Here is a 19,954-nt window from a genome sequence, read left to right on the forward strand (position 1 = left end):
ATATATGCCTGTGGAATACAGCAGACATAATAGTATCTGCACAGAGTATATTTTTTTTTGCAACTGCTTATCGTTCTCTAGATCTCTGGTAAAGGATGAGTCCCCTTGTTCTGTTGTTTTATGAAGATAGAATTTCAAATTCCAGGTGAATATTTAAGGCCCCTTCATGGTAGGATTATTTATGCATGTAGGGCACAGCTGAGTATATGGCATCTTGAAGTTTGATTGTATTCATCCATTGCTAAAAGCAGAACTCAGGATCTAAATTATGTTTTCTTGCACTTTTCAAATAATGTAGCAGGTTGATCCTATATGAATTGGTGGCTGCACATTTTTATTTACTATAACGGTATCTGAGGCTTCCCGTGGCCTTTGCAGAGTTTCCGAAAAGAGGCAGTTTTTAAATCTTCTAAGTCCAATAAATTCTTAATAATAACTGCTATCTCCATCCTAACCCTCACAGGTTACTATCTTTTGTCAGTCATAAAATCAGAAAAAACAAATTCTTGCCATGGAATCATGTTAAGATGAGGATTATAAAATCATGCTAATTTTTGAAGGTCTAGAAATCAGTTTTGTGTCTCAGATTTCAGACTTCATCTTGTATCCCCATCTGATTGGAGGTGCAATTTCCACTAGCAGAGTTGACCCTACCTTTAGATGAATGAAGAAGCTACTTTCAGTTACTAATTTGGGGTGTCAAAAGAAGGAACAGATTGTTAAACTGTTGCTGTCAGGGAGGAGAAATGAAACATTTGTGATATTTTTTAACTATCTTATAAACTTGGGATCCAGCAGAAGATGCAGTATGGTACTGCAGCTCAGAATCAGAATGATTGGGACAAATGTTTTTATTTTCTTAACATTTTGCTGTCTTCTCTTGGCCTCTAGATAAAATCCCAAGAGCTATTCAATAATTGGGTTGCAAAGTTGTGCTTGCATCGGCAAGCAGAGAAATTGCATTCATCCCAAAGACAGTTCATGACAGGTGGTGACAGAGCCTCTCATCCCTCACAAGTGAGTACAATAAAATGGAGCCTTCTTGCTTGGTGGCAAGCATCTCTTCTGAAATGTGGGAAGGGAGCATCTTAAATGTCCCTTACTGTTTTTTGTAGGTTGTATGCAAAGAGAGGAAAATTGTATAGCATCTATCCAAAGAATTTCTTTTTGCAACATGAGTCAAAGTTGTGTAGATTATTCCAGTGAATAATTCTCTTCTCCCCTCTCTTTGAGCTCTTCTCGGACTTAGAGGCATGTAAAAGACAAGGAAGAAGTAAATTGGGTGAAAGGTGCTGCTTCTATTTTTCTGAGAAAGTCAGCAAATAAAACTATATTTGAAAAAAATTCTCTTGCTGCCTAGTAAATTGGAAGAGGATATGAAACACCAGAAGTATATGTGTATGTGTGCTTTGATCTAACAGTTTTTCTGAGCATCAGCAAGATTCATCTTGGAAATGAATATTTTTTTAATTTTTCTGTCAGCTGGGCGGCAGTGCCTACAGTAGCTGAACTTGGCTGACAATGAAAACTAAGCAGGTTTAGATATCTATTTACCACAGTAGTAATCAGAGATTTCAACTATGCAGATACCAAGTGGGAAATCAACTCTATGGTGAGTGGGAGACCAAACAGATTCCTAATCAACCTAGCCAACAACTTTGTCATACAAAAGATGGAGGAGGGAACTAGAAGTAAAGCTATACTGGTTCTAGTTCTTACTAATATAGAAGAAGTGATAGAGCAATTTGAATTTGCCGGAACCTTGGGTGAAAGTGACCACATCATACTGGAATTCAGTATAATGCAAACACAGGCAATAGAAAATAATTCAGCCAGTATCTTAAACATCAAAAGAGCTGATTTTAACAAATCAGAGAGAACCTAGGAAAGATTCAGGGATGAAAATCCTAAAGGGGTAAAGGTAAAGGTAAAGGTTCCCCCGCACATGCGTGCTAGTCGTTTCCGACTCTAGGGGCCGGTGCTCATCTCCGTTTCAAAGCCGAAGAGCCAGCGCTTGTCCGAGGACGTCTCCGTGGTCATGTGGCCGGCATGACTAGACGCCAAAGGCGCACGGAACGCTGTTACCTTCCCACCGTAGTGGTCCCTATTTTTCTACTTGCATTTTTACGTGCTTTCGAACTGCTAGGTTGGCAGAAGCTGGGACGAGTAACAGGCGCTCACTCTGTTACGCGGCACTCGGGATTCGACCCACCAAACTGCTGACCTTCTGATCGACAAGCTCAGCATCCTAACCCACTGAGCAACTCAAGAAATGTGGGAAACTCTGAAAAATGCGATCATGAAAGTCCAGTCCAGCACAATACCACTGGGGGAAAAAACCAATAAGAAATTCAAGAAACCAGCAGGGCTGCACAAAGCTCTCTCTGACAAGCTGAATGACAAAAAGGACAAGTACAAAAAAATGGAAAGATGGACAAGTAATTAAGGTTGACTATCAGCAGATAGCATGCAAAGATGAAGTCAGGAAAGCAAAGGCTCAGAATGAACAAAAATTTGCAAAGAAATCAAGGACAATAAAATAAGTTTATTTCAACATAGTAATAACAAGAAAAAAGTCAAGGGAACTGTAGGTCTGCTAAAGAGAGAAGATGGCAAGGAAATAACAGACAATAGGGAGAAAACAGCTGCTTAACTCATTCTTTGCATCAGTCTTCACACAAAAAGAAATTATAGCCCAGCATACCAAAAACACTACTGCAAAAGACAGACTAGAAACAAAAATTAAAATAAGCAAGAAAATAGTAACAGAACACCTATCTGAACTTGACTAATATAAATCACCGGGACCTGACATTATATCCCAGAGTTCTGAAGGAGCTGGCAGATGTTATCTCAGAACCATTGCACCATATCTTTCAAAAGTCCTGGAGCACTGGGGCAGTACGTGAGGGTTGGAAAAGGGCTGATGTGGTTCCCTTCTTCAAGAAAGGGGAAAAAAAATCAGACCCAGGAAACTATAGACCAATCTGTCTAACATCAATACCTGGGAAGATTCTGGAAAAGATAATAAAAAAACAGATCTGTGAACAACTAAAAGCAAACAAAGTTATAACTAGCAGCCAGCACGGGTTTGTTAAAAACATCATGCCAAACCAGTCTTATTTCATTCTTTGATAAAGTGACTAAATTGGTAGACCAGCAAAGTGCCATTGACATAGTATACTTAGATTTCAGTAAGGCATTTGACAAAGTAGACAACAACCTACTTCTTGGTAAGCTGGAAAAAGGTAGAATAGACAACATCACCACCAGATGGATTTGTAGATGGCTGACAAACCGTACTCAATGAGTAGTCCTCAATAGTACTACATCCACATGGAGAGAAGTAAGCAGAGGGGTACCACAAGGCCACATCTTAGGCCCAGTACTCTTTAATATCTTCATAAATGAGGAAATAGAAGGGGAACTCATCAAATTTGCAGATGACAATCATTTGGCAGGAATAGCCAACACCCCAGAAAACAAACTCAGGATCCAGAAAGATCTTGACAAACTTGAACAATGGGCCCTATCCAACAAAATGAACTTTAATGTGGAGAAAAGCAAAGTTTTACATTTAAACAGGAAAAATCAAAGGTATAAGTACAGTTAGGCGAGATCTGGCTCAAAAACAGTAACTGTGAGAGCGACCTTGGAATCCTAGTGGATGATCACAGCCAAAAAAGCTAATACAATCCTTGGTTGTATAAACAGAGGCATAGAATCAAGATCACGCAAAGTATTAGTACCGCTTTATAAAACCCTAGTAAGACCACACCTGTCATACTGCAACCAATTTTGGTCACCATACTACAAAAAAGATGTTGAGACTTTGGAAAAAGTTCAGAGAAGAGCAACTAAGATGATCCAAGGCTTGGAGACTAAAACATATGGAGAATGGCTGCAGAACTTGGGTTTGGCTAATCTAAAGAAAAGAAGAAATGGGTTGCATGACAACAGTGTTCCAGTATTTGAGGGGCTGCCACAAAGAAGAGAGGGTCAAATTATTCTCTAAAGCACCAAAGGGCAGGACAAGAAACAATGGTTGGAAATTGATCAAAGAGAAAAGCAACCTGGAATTAAGGAGAAATTTCCTAACAGTGAGGACAATTAACCAGTGGAAAAGCTTGCCTTCAGAAATCGTGGGCGCTCCATCACTGGAGATTTTTAAGAAGAGACTAGACAGCCACTTGTCTGAAATGGTATAGGTTCTCTTGCTTGAGCAGGGGGCTGGACTAGAAGACCTCCATGGTCCCTTCCAGCTCTACTCTATTCATCCATCAGGATATCCTACGTCTGTTTACTAAAATGCGACATCAAAGCAACAAGTTAAAAAAAATCCCAGAAGAAGTCATGGCTAACCACTTCTAAACTATTGTTAAGAAAATGACATAGAAAATTCCATGTAGACCTCAGAAGACAAGCTGGATTTAAGAAACATGTTTCTACCATTGTACTTTATGGAAGCCAATATCAGCATTGTGGTTCTGTCCAAACTCTCCTTTGTAATCAGTTTCTCAGACAAGTTTCTTATGTAGTTGGGAATGTTCTCTATGGTTTCCATTTTGTGATAGCATCTTTTACAGAATTGCCAGGATACCCAAGAATTCTACAGGCTGAAGATCCATCCTAGATTCTGAAGTGGACTGAATTACCCAACTTCTTTGCTTCTAGTTTCATTTCTTCCTGTATTGTCTTGCTTCATTCTTGCAGGCCTGCAGCTCACGGCGCCACATACTGATGTCAGAAAGTGTCCCTGCCTTATCTTCACTGGCCAGTCCCCAGGAAAAAGTGAATTCTTGGCTCAGTGACAGTAAAGGACTAGACAGGTGCTCAGCAGGTAAGAATGAGACCTTCTTATCATCAGAAGGTCTTTCTTATATGGTAGCTACAATGCTTATGGCATGAGCTTTGGCTATTTCCAAGCCAGCTTTCATCTTCAGAGACAAAGAGATTAGAATAGAATTTTCCAGAGTAAGTAGATACCCAATGAAGGGATTGACCAGTTACCTACGTTAATATAGTATCTACTGTTATGGGTAGGCTTATGGCCCCTCAGGTATGAATTAAATCAGAGAATGAGGTGGCTGGATGGAGTTACTGAAGCAGTAGGCGTGAGCTTAAATGGACTCCAGAAGATGGTAGAGGACAGGAAGGCCTGGAGGAATGTTGTCCATAGGGTCGCGATGAGTTGGACACGACTTCGCAGCTAACAACAACAATGGGACAGGAGGGCAAGTTCTTCCCAATAAATTTTTTTCAGGTTTTGGTTACTAAATACTGTAAATTCTTGTGGGAATTTAGCCAGTGAAATACATTTTCAGTGTAGGTCATCCATTCATCCTTCCCTTTGCAAATTTCCTCCAGTGTGTGTTCTTTTACAATGACTGATTGGTGTTTTGATATTCTGAGAGAACAGAAAGTGCTGCCTTCCTATTTCCTAGTCTACTTTTGCCACTTTTGCACTGCACGTTGGCAGTACAAATTCTTTTCAAGTATAACATATCTGTACTTTTCTAAATGATTTTGGGTTTTTCCAGAACTCTCAGAATGTCATGGAAAGCTTCAAGAACTCAGCCGTATGCTACAAAGTTTGGAATCTCTCCACCGCATTCCCTCTGCCCCTTTAATCTCAAGTAGTCAGGTAAGGTACAGGTGTGCTAGTAGCATTTCTTTTTTACAAAGTTTTACATTTAAAAAAACCCTAAGCAACATATTTGGTCAAAGGCTACAAAGTTACTTTCACACGACTTAGGGTAGTTATGAATCACTGCTGTAGTAACCACTACACAATCAGAGCATTCCTGCGATTAGATTATGGTTAGTTATTTTGATTTGGAATTGATCTTTGATGGTTGTACAGTTTGAGATTGCATCTTGATTTTACAGACTTCAACAGGAACAGAAAGACCCAGAAAGGCAAAGAGATCGACGCGGATCTGGTGCACTCAGAGCTTTGCAAAGGATGACACCATAGGCAGGGTGAGATGGTTTGTGGATGGATGGGGTAGACAGCTTTTGGCACAAGGGTAGGAAATACAGAGTGAGAGAAGCATTCAGTCACCAGTGGAGATATTCTTTGCTCTGTGGAAGATCCCAATGTTAGATTTCTAGAGAGGGCTGGATGAAGGGCCCAAAGTTACTACCAATTGGTGTGATTAATAGAGAACTATTGACCACATCCCTAGGTTAAGAAGGAGATGAAGTACCTTTCTGGGATAGAGAAAGGAACCATCTTAAGGAATTAAAGAGGAAAGAATTTGTGTTAGGGAAGTTTTTGTGGGTGCCTTAAAACCAATTGGTTTTTCTTCTAGCAGGTGGGACGCCTGCATGGCTCCGTTCCCAATCTCTCAAGGTATTTTGAGTCCTGTCAGAACCAGGCCATGTTTAGCGTACCTCCAGAGTATAGCCAACTCCAAAGAAGTTTCTGGATCTTAGCTCAGAAAGGTGAGCTCAGTGCAGATATTAATAGTTGGATCAAAAGTTCAGGGATGACTGTCTTATTTTTACTATGGTGTAGTGCAGGGGTAGGCAACCTTGGCTCTTTTATGACTCGTGGACTTCAACTCCCAGAATTCCTGAGCCAGCCATGTTGGCTCAGGAATTCTGGGAGTTGAAGTCCACGAGTCATAAAAGAGCCAAGGTTGCCTACCCCTGGTGTAGTGGGAGACATTGATTTCCATCTTGGACTGTGGAGAGGAATGAAGCCATTGTTTTATGGACTCTTGACTATTTTCTTTTTTCTCTTCTTAAATTCTCCAGAGAAATATGTTTCATCACAGTCAGTCACAGCCATGAGATCTAAAGAGTTCTGATTCCTTTTGTCACCTATATAAAACATACAGACTTTGTTGATATATTATATAACTTTACTTTTGGAAAATAGGGGAAGCATACATAAAAAGAGCCTTGCCTATCTATTGCTCTCCAGATTTATTGGATTACAACTTCCACCATGCTCCGCCAATAAAGCTATCTAAGGGATAGCTTTATCCCCCATCAGTAGGGTAAACAATGTTGTGTCTTTAAAAAATTCTCCCCGGCTCCTGAAGGTACACTGTCTTTCTTGCTTGCACACAAAACATCAAATTAACTCTGTCTTGTGAGATTTCACTGGACCTTGATACATCAAGAATAGGTAATCTTACATTCCAGAAGTTTTGGACTACCTTTCTGGCTATTGCTTATTAATGACGACTGAAGCTCATAATGTCTGGAGGCACCATCTTGTCTATTTGAGTACATATCAATCCCACTTTGATAACTGCAGTCTATAAAACTAGAAATTTGAGGTTCTTCAAGAAAGTTAAAATTCAGAGGATTCCGGAATCTTTTCCTGATACAGAATCCTCTGCACTAATGAAATATAATGCTGCCTGTAACCATTTTTTCGTTGCCAGTTCACGGTTCTCTCAGCAGTGTCCTGGCTGTGCTGAACTCTGAGCGTGACCGTCTCCAAGAATTGCAGCAGATGTTAGATCTGCAACGTGACACTCTATCTTCTGCACAGGATGACCTTGGAGATGGCATCAACTCTACTACAGCTGTTGTAAGGGATCATGATCCTTTGAAAGAATTATCAAGTGTTGGTTTAAAGCTTAGCTAAGAAATTCATACATCCAGTAGCCCAAATCAAGCACAGGTCATTTTACATGAACTGAAAGGATCTCCCCATCACCCCATTCCCATCATATTTCCTGTATTTGTAACAAGTAGTGTTTGGAACGATGATGATGCCATTCCAGCTTTATTTCATAATACTCAGTGTGGCATACAGTATGCTCCTGCTTCCTTCCCCCCCCCCACAAAACAACTCTATGAGGTGGGTTGGGCTGAGAGAAAGCATCTGTCCCATAGTCACCCCCTGGCCTTCATGCTTACTGTGGGACTAGAACTCAGTGCTTGGCTTTAGTCTACCCATTTAACGGGATAGGTGAGGATAACTACCACCAAATTGGTAAAAAGCTCTACCATTCATTCATGGCAAATGTATTCAGTCCCCTGCATGTGGTTGTCTGAATGCTTTAAGTCAGAAAATAAGACAGAGCCTAATTTCTTTACAATTTAGGAAATATTCAGTGCCCAGTTTTAATATACAACCCTTAACATTCACTTCCTCATTTCCCCTGTGCCAAAATAACAACCCTTTTTACTCCTTTCAGGCTTCTCTTCAGACTCTTGACAATCCTGAATGTATGCGCCGCTTTCATTCTCTCTCCGTTTCCTCAGATACTACTCTGGATTCTTTTGCCTCATTCGGTGCTTATGAGGTAAACCTTTCCCTAAGTGAAAACTAACTGGAATTGCTCTATGATCAGAAGTCACAGAACTGTTAATGTATCTCTAGCATGATCACTGTGTATTAACGCACAAATGCTTCCTTAAGCTGCATGAGGAAAGGATGGTGAGCAGCTAAAAAAATTATCACAAGGGAAAACAGCTTCTCTCCTGCTTTGTGGAATCTGACAGTTATATCTGTCCAGAGTTGCAGCAGTGAGATAAGTGGTTATATAATCTTAATTAAATTTTAAAAATAAAAATAAATAAACACTGGGCACAGACTTGAACACTGGGTCCTATCTAACAAAATGAAATTCAGTGGTGAAAAAAGTAAGGTTCTACATTTAGGCAAGAAAAACCAAATGTACAGGTATAGTATAGGTGGTACCTTGCTCAATAGTAGTAACTGTGAGAGGGATCTCGGAGTCCTAGTAGACAATCACTTCAATATGAGCCAGCAGTGTGCTGCAGCTGCCAAAAAAGCCAACACAGTGCTAGGCTGCATTAACAGAGGGATAGAATCAAGATCATGTGAAGTGTTAATATCACTTTACAATGCCTTGGTAAGGCCACACTTGGAATACTGCATCCAGTTTTGGTCACCACGATGTAAAAAAGATGTTGAGACTCTAGAAAGAGTACAGAGAAGAACAACAAAGATGATTAAGGGAGGACTGGAGGCTAAAACATAAAAGGAACCATAGCTGGAATTGGGTATGTGTGGTTTAATGAAGAGAAGGACAAGGGGGGGACATGATAGCAGTGTTCCAATATCTCAGGGGCTGCCACAAAAAAGAGGGAGTCAAGCTATTCTCCAAAGCGCCTGAAGGCAAGACAAGAAGCAACGGCTGGAAACTAATCAAGGAGAGAAGCAACCTAGAACTAAGGAGAAACTTCCTGACAGTTAGAACAATTAACCAGTGGAACAACCTGCCTATGGAAACGGTGAATGCTCCAACACTGGAAGTTTTTAAGAAGAGACTGGCCAGCTATTTGTCTGAAATGGTATAGGGTTTCCTGCCTGAGTTGGACTAGATGACCTCCAAGGTCCCTTCCAACATCATCATCATTATTATTAGTTCCCTGTTATTGTAGAACTGGGTATTTTTTTGTCTGAGATGCAGTGAAATCCTCTGTCTTAATTTTGTCAAATGCAATCATATGAAAGAGTTTTGCTTTGTTAATGTTATGATCCTCTATCCTCCAAGTATTGATACAAATTGGGAGTCAAAATTCCAGACTTTTCAGCATACAAAGGCTGAATAAATTCTTTGTTTTATTTATTTATTCAGATTTTGTGCTACTTCAGTTTTAAAATTGACTCTGAATGATATACATACCCAATCTGGTTAAAAATACTATATGTAAAAATATGTGTAATATTAGGGAAGCAGGAACAGATGGGATTTTTTTAAACAGTTCTTGAAATATCAGCTTTTCTTACGATGTGGCCTAAATTATGTGACAAATCTTTCAGAAGGTGAGAAGTTTGATAAAAAAGAAGCTAGTGAAAATAATTATAGAAGAGTAGGGCACATTTCTTTCCAAAGAGGCTGCTGAACAGGAAAGAGCATGTGGAGTCATTATAGATACAAATTCAGTAGCATAAAAAAACCTGGTGCTTTGTGGGGCAATGTTTCTTTGAAATAGTTTTTAACCATTTATATTTTGAGAAATGCTGCAACACTTTCATTATAGTTGCTTCTTCGGGCATCATCATAATCTGACAGCAGTTTCTACCTCCCTTCCTCTCCCAGGTTCTGTCCTCTGAGACTTGGCCACTTGGCAGAGATGTTGCCATCCCTGGAATGCCAGGGGTGTGTGTGTGGAGGGGGAAAGCCCCCAAAAGGGTTTAGGGTTTCATTCAATTCCACTGCCTTCCTTCCCCCTCTTCTCTCCTGATGGGGCAGTTTCTATCAGTTGAATGCCACCAAATCAAATGGATCCTGCAAATGTTTTTGCAGCTTTACTTTGTTTTCCTAGAAATAGAGGAGAAAATGTATCAGTTTTAAAAATAAGTGAAGAACAAAATGTACACCAAAGCATGGTGTTTCAGTTCCAATCCATCTGAAAAAGTCTAGACTAGAGCAGGGGTAGGCAACCTCGGCTCTTTTATGAGTACAGAGAAGAGCAACAAAGATGATTGGGGGACTGGAGGCTAAAACATACAAGGAACGGTTGCTGGAATTGGGTATGTGTAGTTTAACGAAGAGAAGGGTGAGGGGTGACATGATAGCAGTGTTCCAATATCTCAGGGGCTGCCACAAAGAAGAGGGAGCCAAGCTATTCTCCAAAGCACCTGAAAGCAGGACAAGAAGCAATGGATGGAAACTAGTCAAGGAGAGAAGCAACCTAGAACTAAGGAGAAACTTCCTGACAGTTAGAACAACTAACCAGTGGAACAACCTGGTTAGTGAATGCTCCAACACTGGAAGTTTTTAAGAAGAGACTGGCCAGCCATTTGTCTGAAATGGTATAGGGTTTCCTGCCTGAGCAGGGGGTTGGACTAGATGACCTCCAAGGTCCCTTCCAACTTATGATGATGATGATGATGATGATGATGATGACGACTCATGGACTTCAACTCCCAGAATTCCTGAGTCAGGAATTCTGGGAGTTGAAGTCCATGAGTCATAAAAGAACCGAGGTTGCCTACCCCTGCTCTAGAGCAAAGAAGGGTGAATTAGATTAGTGCTGCTCAACATCAGCAACTTTTAACATATGTGGATTTCAACTCCCAGAATTCTGTAGTCAGTCAAGCTGGTTGGAGAATTGTAGAAATTGGAGTCTCCACATTTTATATATGCTGGCTGGGGAATTCTTGGAGTGGAGGTCCACACATCTTAAAGCTGCCAAGGTTGGCAAACACTGATTTAGATTATATCTCAGTTTACACTTGCCACCTTACCCTAACCCTGTTTGAAAGTAACATTTGGACTGACCTCTTTATTATTAAGATTGAAAATTCAGTAATAAAAACAAAAAAAAATGAAGAATTTTTGTATTCCCTTTTTCAGCCGGATGCTCTCTTGGTTAAGGGACAGAAGCAACAGCTCTCAAATTGCAGCATTGTCTCTCTCTCGGATTCACACACCGAGTTCTTTGATGCCTGTGAGGTATTCCTGTCAGCCAGCTCATCTGAGAATGAGGTTAGTGACAATAGCTATGAGAATTTTGCATTTCAGGAAGTCTTTTTGGGGAGGAGATATCTTGCCAAGAGTTTGCCTGCTTTTCTCCCTTGTTGGGAGGGGCACATCTGTTTGGGGCTTTTCTGAACAGATCTGTGGAAATTCAGCATATAAATCAACCATGAGGTTATTCATAGTGAGCAGATGATGCCCAATCTTTATGGGAGGTCTCAGCAACAGGTGGAAATCTGGCTGGTAGAAGGAACCCTGCAGCTGGAAAGGAATAGCTGTGTTTTCAGAGGGAGTTGTCATCTCAAGGGAGTTGTCATCTTAAGCACGCATCTATTTTTGAAAGTTGAAAATTGAGGTGCAATTATTTGCACAATTCTTGCTGAATTTGTTATAATATAGCCAGCTGCAAGAGCTTAGGGTCAGCTCAGGGCAATAGCATAGACAGGTTTTCAGTGAATCATTTGCCCCATCTGCTGGCAGCTTAGAAATAGCTATTAGATATGCCTAAATGTGCAATTACATTTAGCCGTTGAGTATGTACAGTTTTGTCAGGGACGCGGTGGCTCAGTGGGTTAGGACACTGAGCTTGTCGATCAGAAGGTCGGCAGTTTGGCGGGTTGAAACCCGAGTGCCGCGTAACAGAGTGAGCGCCTGTTACTCGTCCCAGCTTCTGCCAACCTAGCAGTTCGAAAGCACGTAAAAATGCAAGTAGAAAAATAGGGACCACTACGGTGGGAAGGTAACAGCGTTCCGTGCGCCTTTGGCATCTAGTCATCCCGGCCACATGACGACGGAGACGTCCTCGGACAAGCGCTGGCTCTTCGGCTTTGAAACGGAGATGAGCACCGGCCCCTAGAGTCGGAAACGACTAGCACGCATGTGCGGGGGAACCTTTACCTTTTATATACAGTTTATTGCATATGCAGTGCATCTCAGCTATAGTTTATCTGGTTGCTTTATTATTCGTTAGAAATGATCAATTGGTCAGGTTAGCTTTAATCTAAAGCCATATAACATAATAATGTATTCTGTTTTTTTAGATTAATGTGATCATCACTTCTCTCTATTTTTCCCCATTTCTCTTTCTTCCTTTTGCCAATTAGTCAAGAGCCAAGCCACCTCACCCTTCTCCTAGCAGCTGACCTTCCTGCTCCACTTTCCAATCAGTTAGCACCACATACCCCAAACCCTACCTGTTGTTTTCAGCCCCTGCCTCTCCTGGCTTACTTTTTTGATTGGAAAATGCCAGCTTAGCAGAATCCAGACCTTTTTTTTGCTTTTTTAGCTTAGATCTTTCCTGCCATTACCATCTTTTCCCACTTGGAAATAAGTCTAGATCAGGGGTGTCAAACTCAATTTCATTGAGGGCCGCATCAGCATTGTGTTTGCCCTCAAGGGGCCGGGTGGGTGTGGCCTGGTTAGGCGTGGCCTACTGGGTGGGCGTGGCTAGAGTGTGTATGGCCTACTGGGTGGGCATGGCCAACTCTACATCGTTCGCATCAAGGGTGCCTATGGGGGCCTGGGCAGGAGTGGGACAGATCTGAGGGTCTCTGGCAGAAGGAGGGTCTCTGGGCCAAGGCCAAGGCAGTGGGGGCCGTTCCCTCACTGTTTCCAGGATGGCTTCGCGGGCCGCATGAAACCACTTCGCGGGCCGGATCTGGCCCCCGGGCCTTGTGTTTGACATGTCTGGTCTAAATTCTTGGGATTAAAGTTAGGACCTATTCCTATGTCCCTGGGACATGCTGCTCCTAAAGACACTTTTCTGCCCTTTCAAGGCCTCTCAGTTTGACTGTATTCTCCCTCCTCTCAGGCAGCTCCATTTCACAACCTTTACTGTAGTGTTTCTCAACCTTGGCTACTCTTAAGATGTGTGGATCAACTCTCAGGATTCTCCAGCTAGCCATGCTGCTGAGGAATTCTAGGAATTGGTCCAAACATCTTAAAATTGCTAAGGTTGTTTTACTGTCCCTGTGTTCTGGGCACTCTCTTCTTCTTCTTGTTATTGCTCTCTTCCTTCCTTTCAATCTCCAGGTCCTCAAAACAGCCAGCTTTCACCAAAATTGAATATAAATAGCATAAGGTTGTATAACTTGTAACTGTTTTAATACATGTTTATAGCTCCAAATTTGATACCCATTATCAAAATTTAAATAGAAATACTGTACATTCCCATTTTGGATTGAGCAGGGAGAGGAGAACTGAATCTATCATCCATCTGTCATCTAAATTTTTTATTTTGGCACTTTTAAGGCCCCTATTCTCCCTTTTAGTTCCTTATCTTTAAGCACTGACTTGCTTTTCACAGCTCTTCACGTATAAGGTTGCCCATTTATTTATTTGTATGATTTTTCTTATAGTCACCCATCTCTTGCAAGTTAGTCTAAATGATTTTCAAGGATTAAAAGACATAAATATTGATAAAAAATATCCTCAGTTCTAAGGATAAACAATAACTTACTATGTGTTTCCCTTATTATTAATATCTCTTCATCCATTATTCTTTCCTGTTTTAGCTTTGCTTTTATAATTTTTAATTCTTTTTGATAATTATTATAATTGTTTTAACTAGTAATTGTCTCATTTACTGTTTTTACTGTATTGTTGTAGGCTGCCCAGAGTCACTTTCTGTGGGATAGGAAGCCATATAAACTTGGTAAAAATCAACAGCAGTGCTCATCTAACTACCTGACCCAAATGCCTGGGGAAAATTAGATATAGTCTCTATTTAAATTTGTATCAACCAGAAGCAATCTTACTTACATTGAGTATTTTATGGTTATGAATTAAAGAGTTCTCCTGCTCTTTCACTTTTTTTATATAGAGAAAAGAAATAACTTGCTTTCTATTAATCATTCTTTAGAGCTTAAAGCTTGTGTTTATGAGATTCCTACTGTGATTAGAGGCTACAGGTAGGATAGTATCTGCCTCACCTAGGCAATATTTTCTTCAGCATAAACTTATTAAAGAATGGATCCATAGGAGATCCATCCTTCAGTGTCCTCTCACCTTCTGATCCTGCCTACGTTTCCCTACATAGCAGTCCCGTTCTTTCCTTTCTTTCTTCTTGCCCATTTTTGCTCTTCCCTGGTAGCTCCTTATTTGCTGTGGTCTGTGTAACCTCCTGTTGCTCCTCCAGGCCACGGATGACGAATCCTGTGTCAGTGAAGTCACCAACAGTATCTCAGAGGACATGGTGGATATGCCAGGATGCTCTGACCGTTATCACAAAGGTACTTGATCCAAGGAATGGGCAGATGTGTGCCCATAGGGGGAGAAAACTCAGTAGGGAGCTGGGGTTGAAAGATAGGGCAAGGGGAATTATCACGCTTTCCAGTAATAATGGGATTTCAGCTTTCAGAAATAACAGTACATTAGCCATGCTGGCTGGAAGTTTTTCGAGTTGTCATTCCAACATGTCAGATGAGTGTCAGATTATGGAAGGTTGAGTAAAAATGATCTTTCTGTAACCTGACACCCTCATGAAGTGTTGAAATTGTGATTCCAAAAATAAGGACAGATTGGTTAAAAACAAACATTGGAAGGTAAATTAGAAATGTAGATTGGAAAGGGTCTTCATATATCTTCTGCGTGGTCTTCCTTCCATAAGAAGTGATGTGTAGAATTTACTGTTGTTAGATATAGTGGTGAAGCTATGTTATGATTTTGGCTTGACTGAGCAGATTCTTAGATGACAGAATTGATTTCTATATACAGGCTGGTAATTTGTGTGCGTGTGTGTATATACGGCCCCATGCGTTTGTGCGCATATGTACACACACCTTTGAATAAGTTTTGACTTCTGGACATTGCCTGAATGAGTCTGTATAGTTTTCTTGACAACGTTTTCAGAAATAGTTACCACTGTCTTGTTCCTAGCTCTCAGAGAGAGTGACTGATCCACCCAGGTGAATTCATGCCTAGGCAGGAGTAGAATTCATAGTCTACTAGTTTTTAGTCTATGCATTTATCCACTATACCCTGGACGGTATCTCTTTACTCTCCTACCATCCGGTAGGAGATATAGGAATATAGCCAGCCGTACCAACAGGCTGAAAAATAGCTTTTATCCGTGGGCTGTTAGGCTTTTAAATGGGACATAATCTTATGCAGAATTGACTTGGGAGGCCGGTGTGTGGTGTAGTTGGTTCACATAGTGTGGTGGGATGGAGGGTTTGTTGTCACTGTGTGTTGGGGGGAGAGAGCACGGGGGGAGGCTCAGCTAATCTCAATGTACACATGTTGTACTTTAACAATAAAGGTTTATTATTATTATTATTATTATTATTATTATTATTATTATTATTATTATTATTATTATTATTATTATTATTTATCTAACTACAAGTTCATAGAATCATAGGGCTGCAAGGGACCTTGCAGGTCTTCTAGTCCCCAAGGCAGGGGACTCATTGCATCCTAGACAAATGGCTGTCCAATTTTTTCATGAAGACCTCCAACAACGGCGCATCCACAATTCCAAGAGGCAAGCTGTTCCATTGATTAATTGATATTATTGTCTGGAAATTTCTCCTTCATTCCAGATTGGATCTTTTTTTAAAAGCTTCCACTGATTCCTTCTTTTCCTGTCCTCAGGTGCTTTGGAGAATAAGTGGACACTCTCCTTCCTGTAGCAGCCCCTCAAATACCTGAAGACAGCAATCATGTCACCTCTAATCCTTCTCTTTGTTAGGCTAGAAATAACTAATTCCTAAACTGTTCCCTAAACAGTTACGGTTCCTTATCATGTTTGTATCTGTTCTCTGCACTTTTTCTAGAGTTTCAGTGTACTTTTGGTATTGTGGCGCCCAGAATTGGTTGTAAGTAGGGGCCTTACTTAAGTGCAGTATAGAATGATGCTATCACTTCTTGTGATCTTGATGCTCTCCCTCTGTTGATGCAGCCTAGGACTGCATTGGCTTTTTTGGCAGCTGCAGTACACTGCTGGCTCATATTTAAGAAATGGTCCACCAAGATTCTCTTACATTTATCACTGTTAAGCCAGGGCTGCCTATTCTATTTCTATAGTTTTTTGTTTTTCCAGCCTAACTATAGGATCTTGCTTTTCTCACCACTGAATTGCATCTTGTTAATTAGGGCCCAATGTCCAGGTCCGTCGAGATCCTTCTGAATCTTGAGTCTGTCTTCTAAAATGTTGGCAGTTGCTCCCAGTTTGGAGTTGTCTGCAAATTTGATCAATTACATTTTTATCCCCTCATCTAGATCATTTATGAAGATATTGAAGAGCACTGGGCCCAAAACAAACTTTGAGGTACCCCATTGTTAGTAATGGTACTTCCATAATGGCAGAATACCACTTGCTCTAATAAACAGTGGAACAAAAGTGGTTTTTTCTTTGCTTCCTTTGCTTTCATGAAATATCTATGAAATCACGGTTGGGAATAAGGTTAGGAGGATGATCCTTTGATTTAATTCAGGAGCTTTTTGATAGGAACATTAACATATAAACTGGCAGAATGTGCTTTTGTGGTCACGATTTTTGGCAGATGTTTCTGGATCAAGAAAACTAAATTTTGGGCTCTAGTTTTAAAGCCAGATTTAAAACTTCAAATCTTTTAAAACTTTAGTGGTTGTAGTCATCTATTAGGTGATTTAATTGCCTTTAAGTTAGTGTGATGTGGGAAAACAACCATTAGGTTAATAAAAGAAGTTTATGGTTTATGATTATATGATGATCAAGTTGTTATCATTGTATTAAGAATATGTAGTATGGAATATATAATATGGAATTTGGGGAACGTGCCTATCTGCCAAGTTAGGTAAACCAACTGAAAAAAATGTTTGTCATGGTGGTCATGTCAGATTTGAAATATCCATTTACCAGAAAGTGAATTGAGGATGCTCACTACCATACCAGAATAATCTTTTTGGGATCAACAAGCCTTGCTATAAATACATGTTTCTCAAAACTCACGCTTTGCTTGCAAAATGAATATTACTTACTTCTTTTATTATTTATTTCTTTAGACACAATTGATAGCCAACCTCAGTCCTAACAATACAACAATCCCTCCCTCTTTAAACAAAACTATGCAGTAAAAATCAAAGTTAAAGGAAAAATAATTATCAGAGATGCCATTCACATGATCAAAAGGCTCACTGGAATACTTGTAAAGTTGAGGCAATTTGTTCCACCACAGGATACTGGGGTCTAGTACTGAATATGCATTTATTATTGCTTTTTTTAATTTAAAGGAACTTTTTCTTTAAATCAGGTAGGCTATGGCACCTTAAGGGCACCCAAGGTGATATCTAGGGGCCTCAGCACATCATTGACTGTTTTCTACCATCCACTAGGTTCAGGCTCTATGCAATGTATTGGGAACTCTTCCGAGATGAGTTTAGGTATGCCAGTGCCTCTTCCTCTTTATCTTCCTGGGCCGGGACCTGGGATAACCCGGAGGAACTGCCTGCCAGCTTCCCACAACCATGCCAATGACATCAGCCTCTGGAACATTCTTCGTAACAACATTGGCAAAGATCTCTCCAAGGTCTCCATGCCGGTGCAGTTGAATGAGCCACTCAACATGCTGCAACGCCTTTGTGAAGAATTGGAGTACAGTGCCCTGCTGGATGCAGCCAGCTGCAGTTTGGACCCCTGTGAAAGATTGGTAATATGCCTCTCCATATGTCAGAGATGGACCATCTATGGGTGGCCAAGGTTGCATCTAACTTTGTCACATAGTGGGGGGGCAGGTCTCGGCTTTGGAAGAACAGGTTTAAATATATACTCTTCTGTACATGGACATATCTATATATATAGGGACGCGGTGGCTCAGTGGGTTAGGACGCTGAACTTGTCGATCGGAAGGTCGGCAGTTTGGCGGGTCGAATCCCGAGTGCCGCGTAGCAGAGTGAGCGCCTGTTACTCATCCCAGCTTCTGCCAACCTAGCAGTTCGAAAGCACATAAAAATGCAAGTAGAAAAATAGGGACCACTACGGTGGGAAGGTAACAGCGTTCCGTGTGCCTTTGGCATCTAGTCATGCTGGCCACATGACCACGGAGACGTCCTCGGACAAGCGCTGGCTCTTCGGCTTTGAAACGGAGATGAGCACCGGCCCCTAATACATTCATAGCTGATTCTGGGAGTTTTTTTCCCCTTGCGGGCATCCCTAAAGTTTTCTGCTTCTTTCTAACAGCTCTGCATAGCTGCCTTTGCTGTATCTGCCTATGCCTCTACCTACTACCGTGCTGGCAGCAAGCCATTCAACCCTGTGTTGGGAGAAACATATGAGTGTGTCCGCCCTGACAAGGGGTTTCGTTTCCTAAGTGAACAGGTAATTGGCCGTAAGCAGCGGTTGCAGGCAGGATCTCAAATTTTCCAGTGACTTTTAGGCTGCATATAGAAGATGGATCAGGGTTTTCCTTCGATGATCTGTGGGAAAGGATTAGAGCCAACAGACAGAAATTTCAGGAAAGCAGATTTGGCTAAACATTACAAAAAGACTGGCAATATGGTCTTGTGAGTCCTTTTATGAATGTAAAATAATTTGTTGAAATTAAAGATGGTTGAAATGCATGATTATCTGATAATATAGCATTCTTCTCTGTGCTGAATTCTCAGGATGAGATTTTGGCGGTCATGGATAATTTTGTGGTGGGTGGGGGTACTTTTGGCATCCAGACTTGGAAATTTCACAGTGCATGAGAAGAAACTTCCTAATCTTATGAAGTGGAAGATCTGCTATTTTATGCCATCTTTCAGCATTGGTCAGAGACATTACTTTATGGCCCCATTTTAGATATTAGACATATCAGCCCAAGCATATGGGAGCATATGGGAGATGCAGTATTGTATAAAATGGACACGAAGATTTTGTTTTCCTCATCCATCCCAGATAATAAGATAATTGTTTTCCTCTCTAACGTGACAAGTAGAATGACAGTGGAGGAGGGAAAATTATAGCTTTTAAAATCAAGACTAATAGGGAGAGAAATATGCTTGAGTGTGGGTGAACCAGAAGGACATTTTATTTCCAATCTCTGAGTCAGTATAGCAGGGAATGTGGCATCATCTGGAGGAATGGCTCAGCAACTGCTTCATTGGAGAAAGAAAGGTCCCTTTTCCAAAGAGAAACATTTACCTAAGAGTCACCAGTTTGCAAGTTGTGGTATCTTTCTGAGGGCAAAGTGGCTGTGGAGAACATTGTGCACCCGTTGAGTTCTTCTCCTACTGCGTCTTTGAGAGCCTGAAGTGAGCCAGAACAAAAATTAACAAGCCATTAATCATTTCTATCCTGTGTGCTGCCTCAGATAACAGATGCCATAGCTTGTTCATTATGAGCAATCCTTAGATGAGAGATAATAATTTGGATCATGCCATCTTTCCTAACAGTGATCCTGAAGAGTTTAATCTCAGTGGTAATAAAACTGCTGCCTTTCTCTGATCATCTTTTTTAAAATTTCGAACTATGTAGAAGGTATTTAACATACCATGCTTAATATTTTATCTTTGGTGATGTAGTTTTCAAATGGATTGATATTTTTGGAATATTTAAGGGTCTCACCTTTATG

The 19,954-nt window shown here is 40.8% G+C and overlaps 1 protein-coding gene across 3 annotated transcripts in view; it reads left to right on the forward strand.

Moving 5' to 3' along the window:
- OSBPL7 (oxysterol binding protein like 7) overlaps positions 1-19,954 on the forward strand; it is an 85,935-nt gene that overhangs the window by 16,000 nt on the left and 49,981 nt on the right. For 2 of the 3 annotated variants that reach the window (XM_081343711.1, XM_081343710.1), the window contains exons 6-16: positions 892-1,017; positions 4,714-4,840; positions 5,541-5,644; positions 5,890-5,982; positions 6,318-6,447; positions 7,401-7,549; positions 8,163-8,270; positions 11,298-11,429; positions 14,557-14,650; positions 17,736-18,049; positions 18,580-18,717. In XM_081343711.1, coding sequence (XP_081199837.1) covers positions 892-1,017; positions 4,714-4,840; positions 5,541-5,644; positions 5,890-5,982; positions 6,318-6,447; positions 7,401-7,549; positions 8,163-8,270; positions 11,298-11,429; positions 14,557-14,650; positions 17,736-18,049; positions 18,580-18,717 — 1,515 coding nt within the window. The remainder of the gene's footprint in view (positions 1-891; positions 1,018-4,713; positions 4,841-5,540; positions 5,645-5,889; positions 5,983-6,317; positions 6,448-7,400; positions 7,550-8,162; positions 8,271-11,297; positions 11,430-14,556; positions 14,651-17,735; positions 18,050-18,579; positions 18,718-19,954) is intronic. The other variant, XM_081343712.1, reaches the window with a different exon arrangement.

Source organism: Vipera berus, assembly GCF_964194415.1.
Source record: "Vipera berus genome assembly, chromosome: Z".
Taxonomy (NCBI): domain Eukaryota; kingdom Metazoa; phylum Chordata; class Lepidosauria; order Squamata; family Viperidae; genus Vipera; species Vipera berus.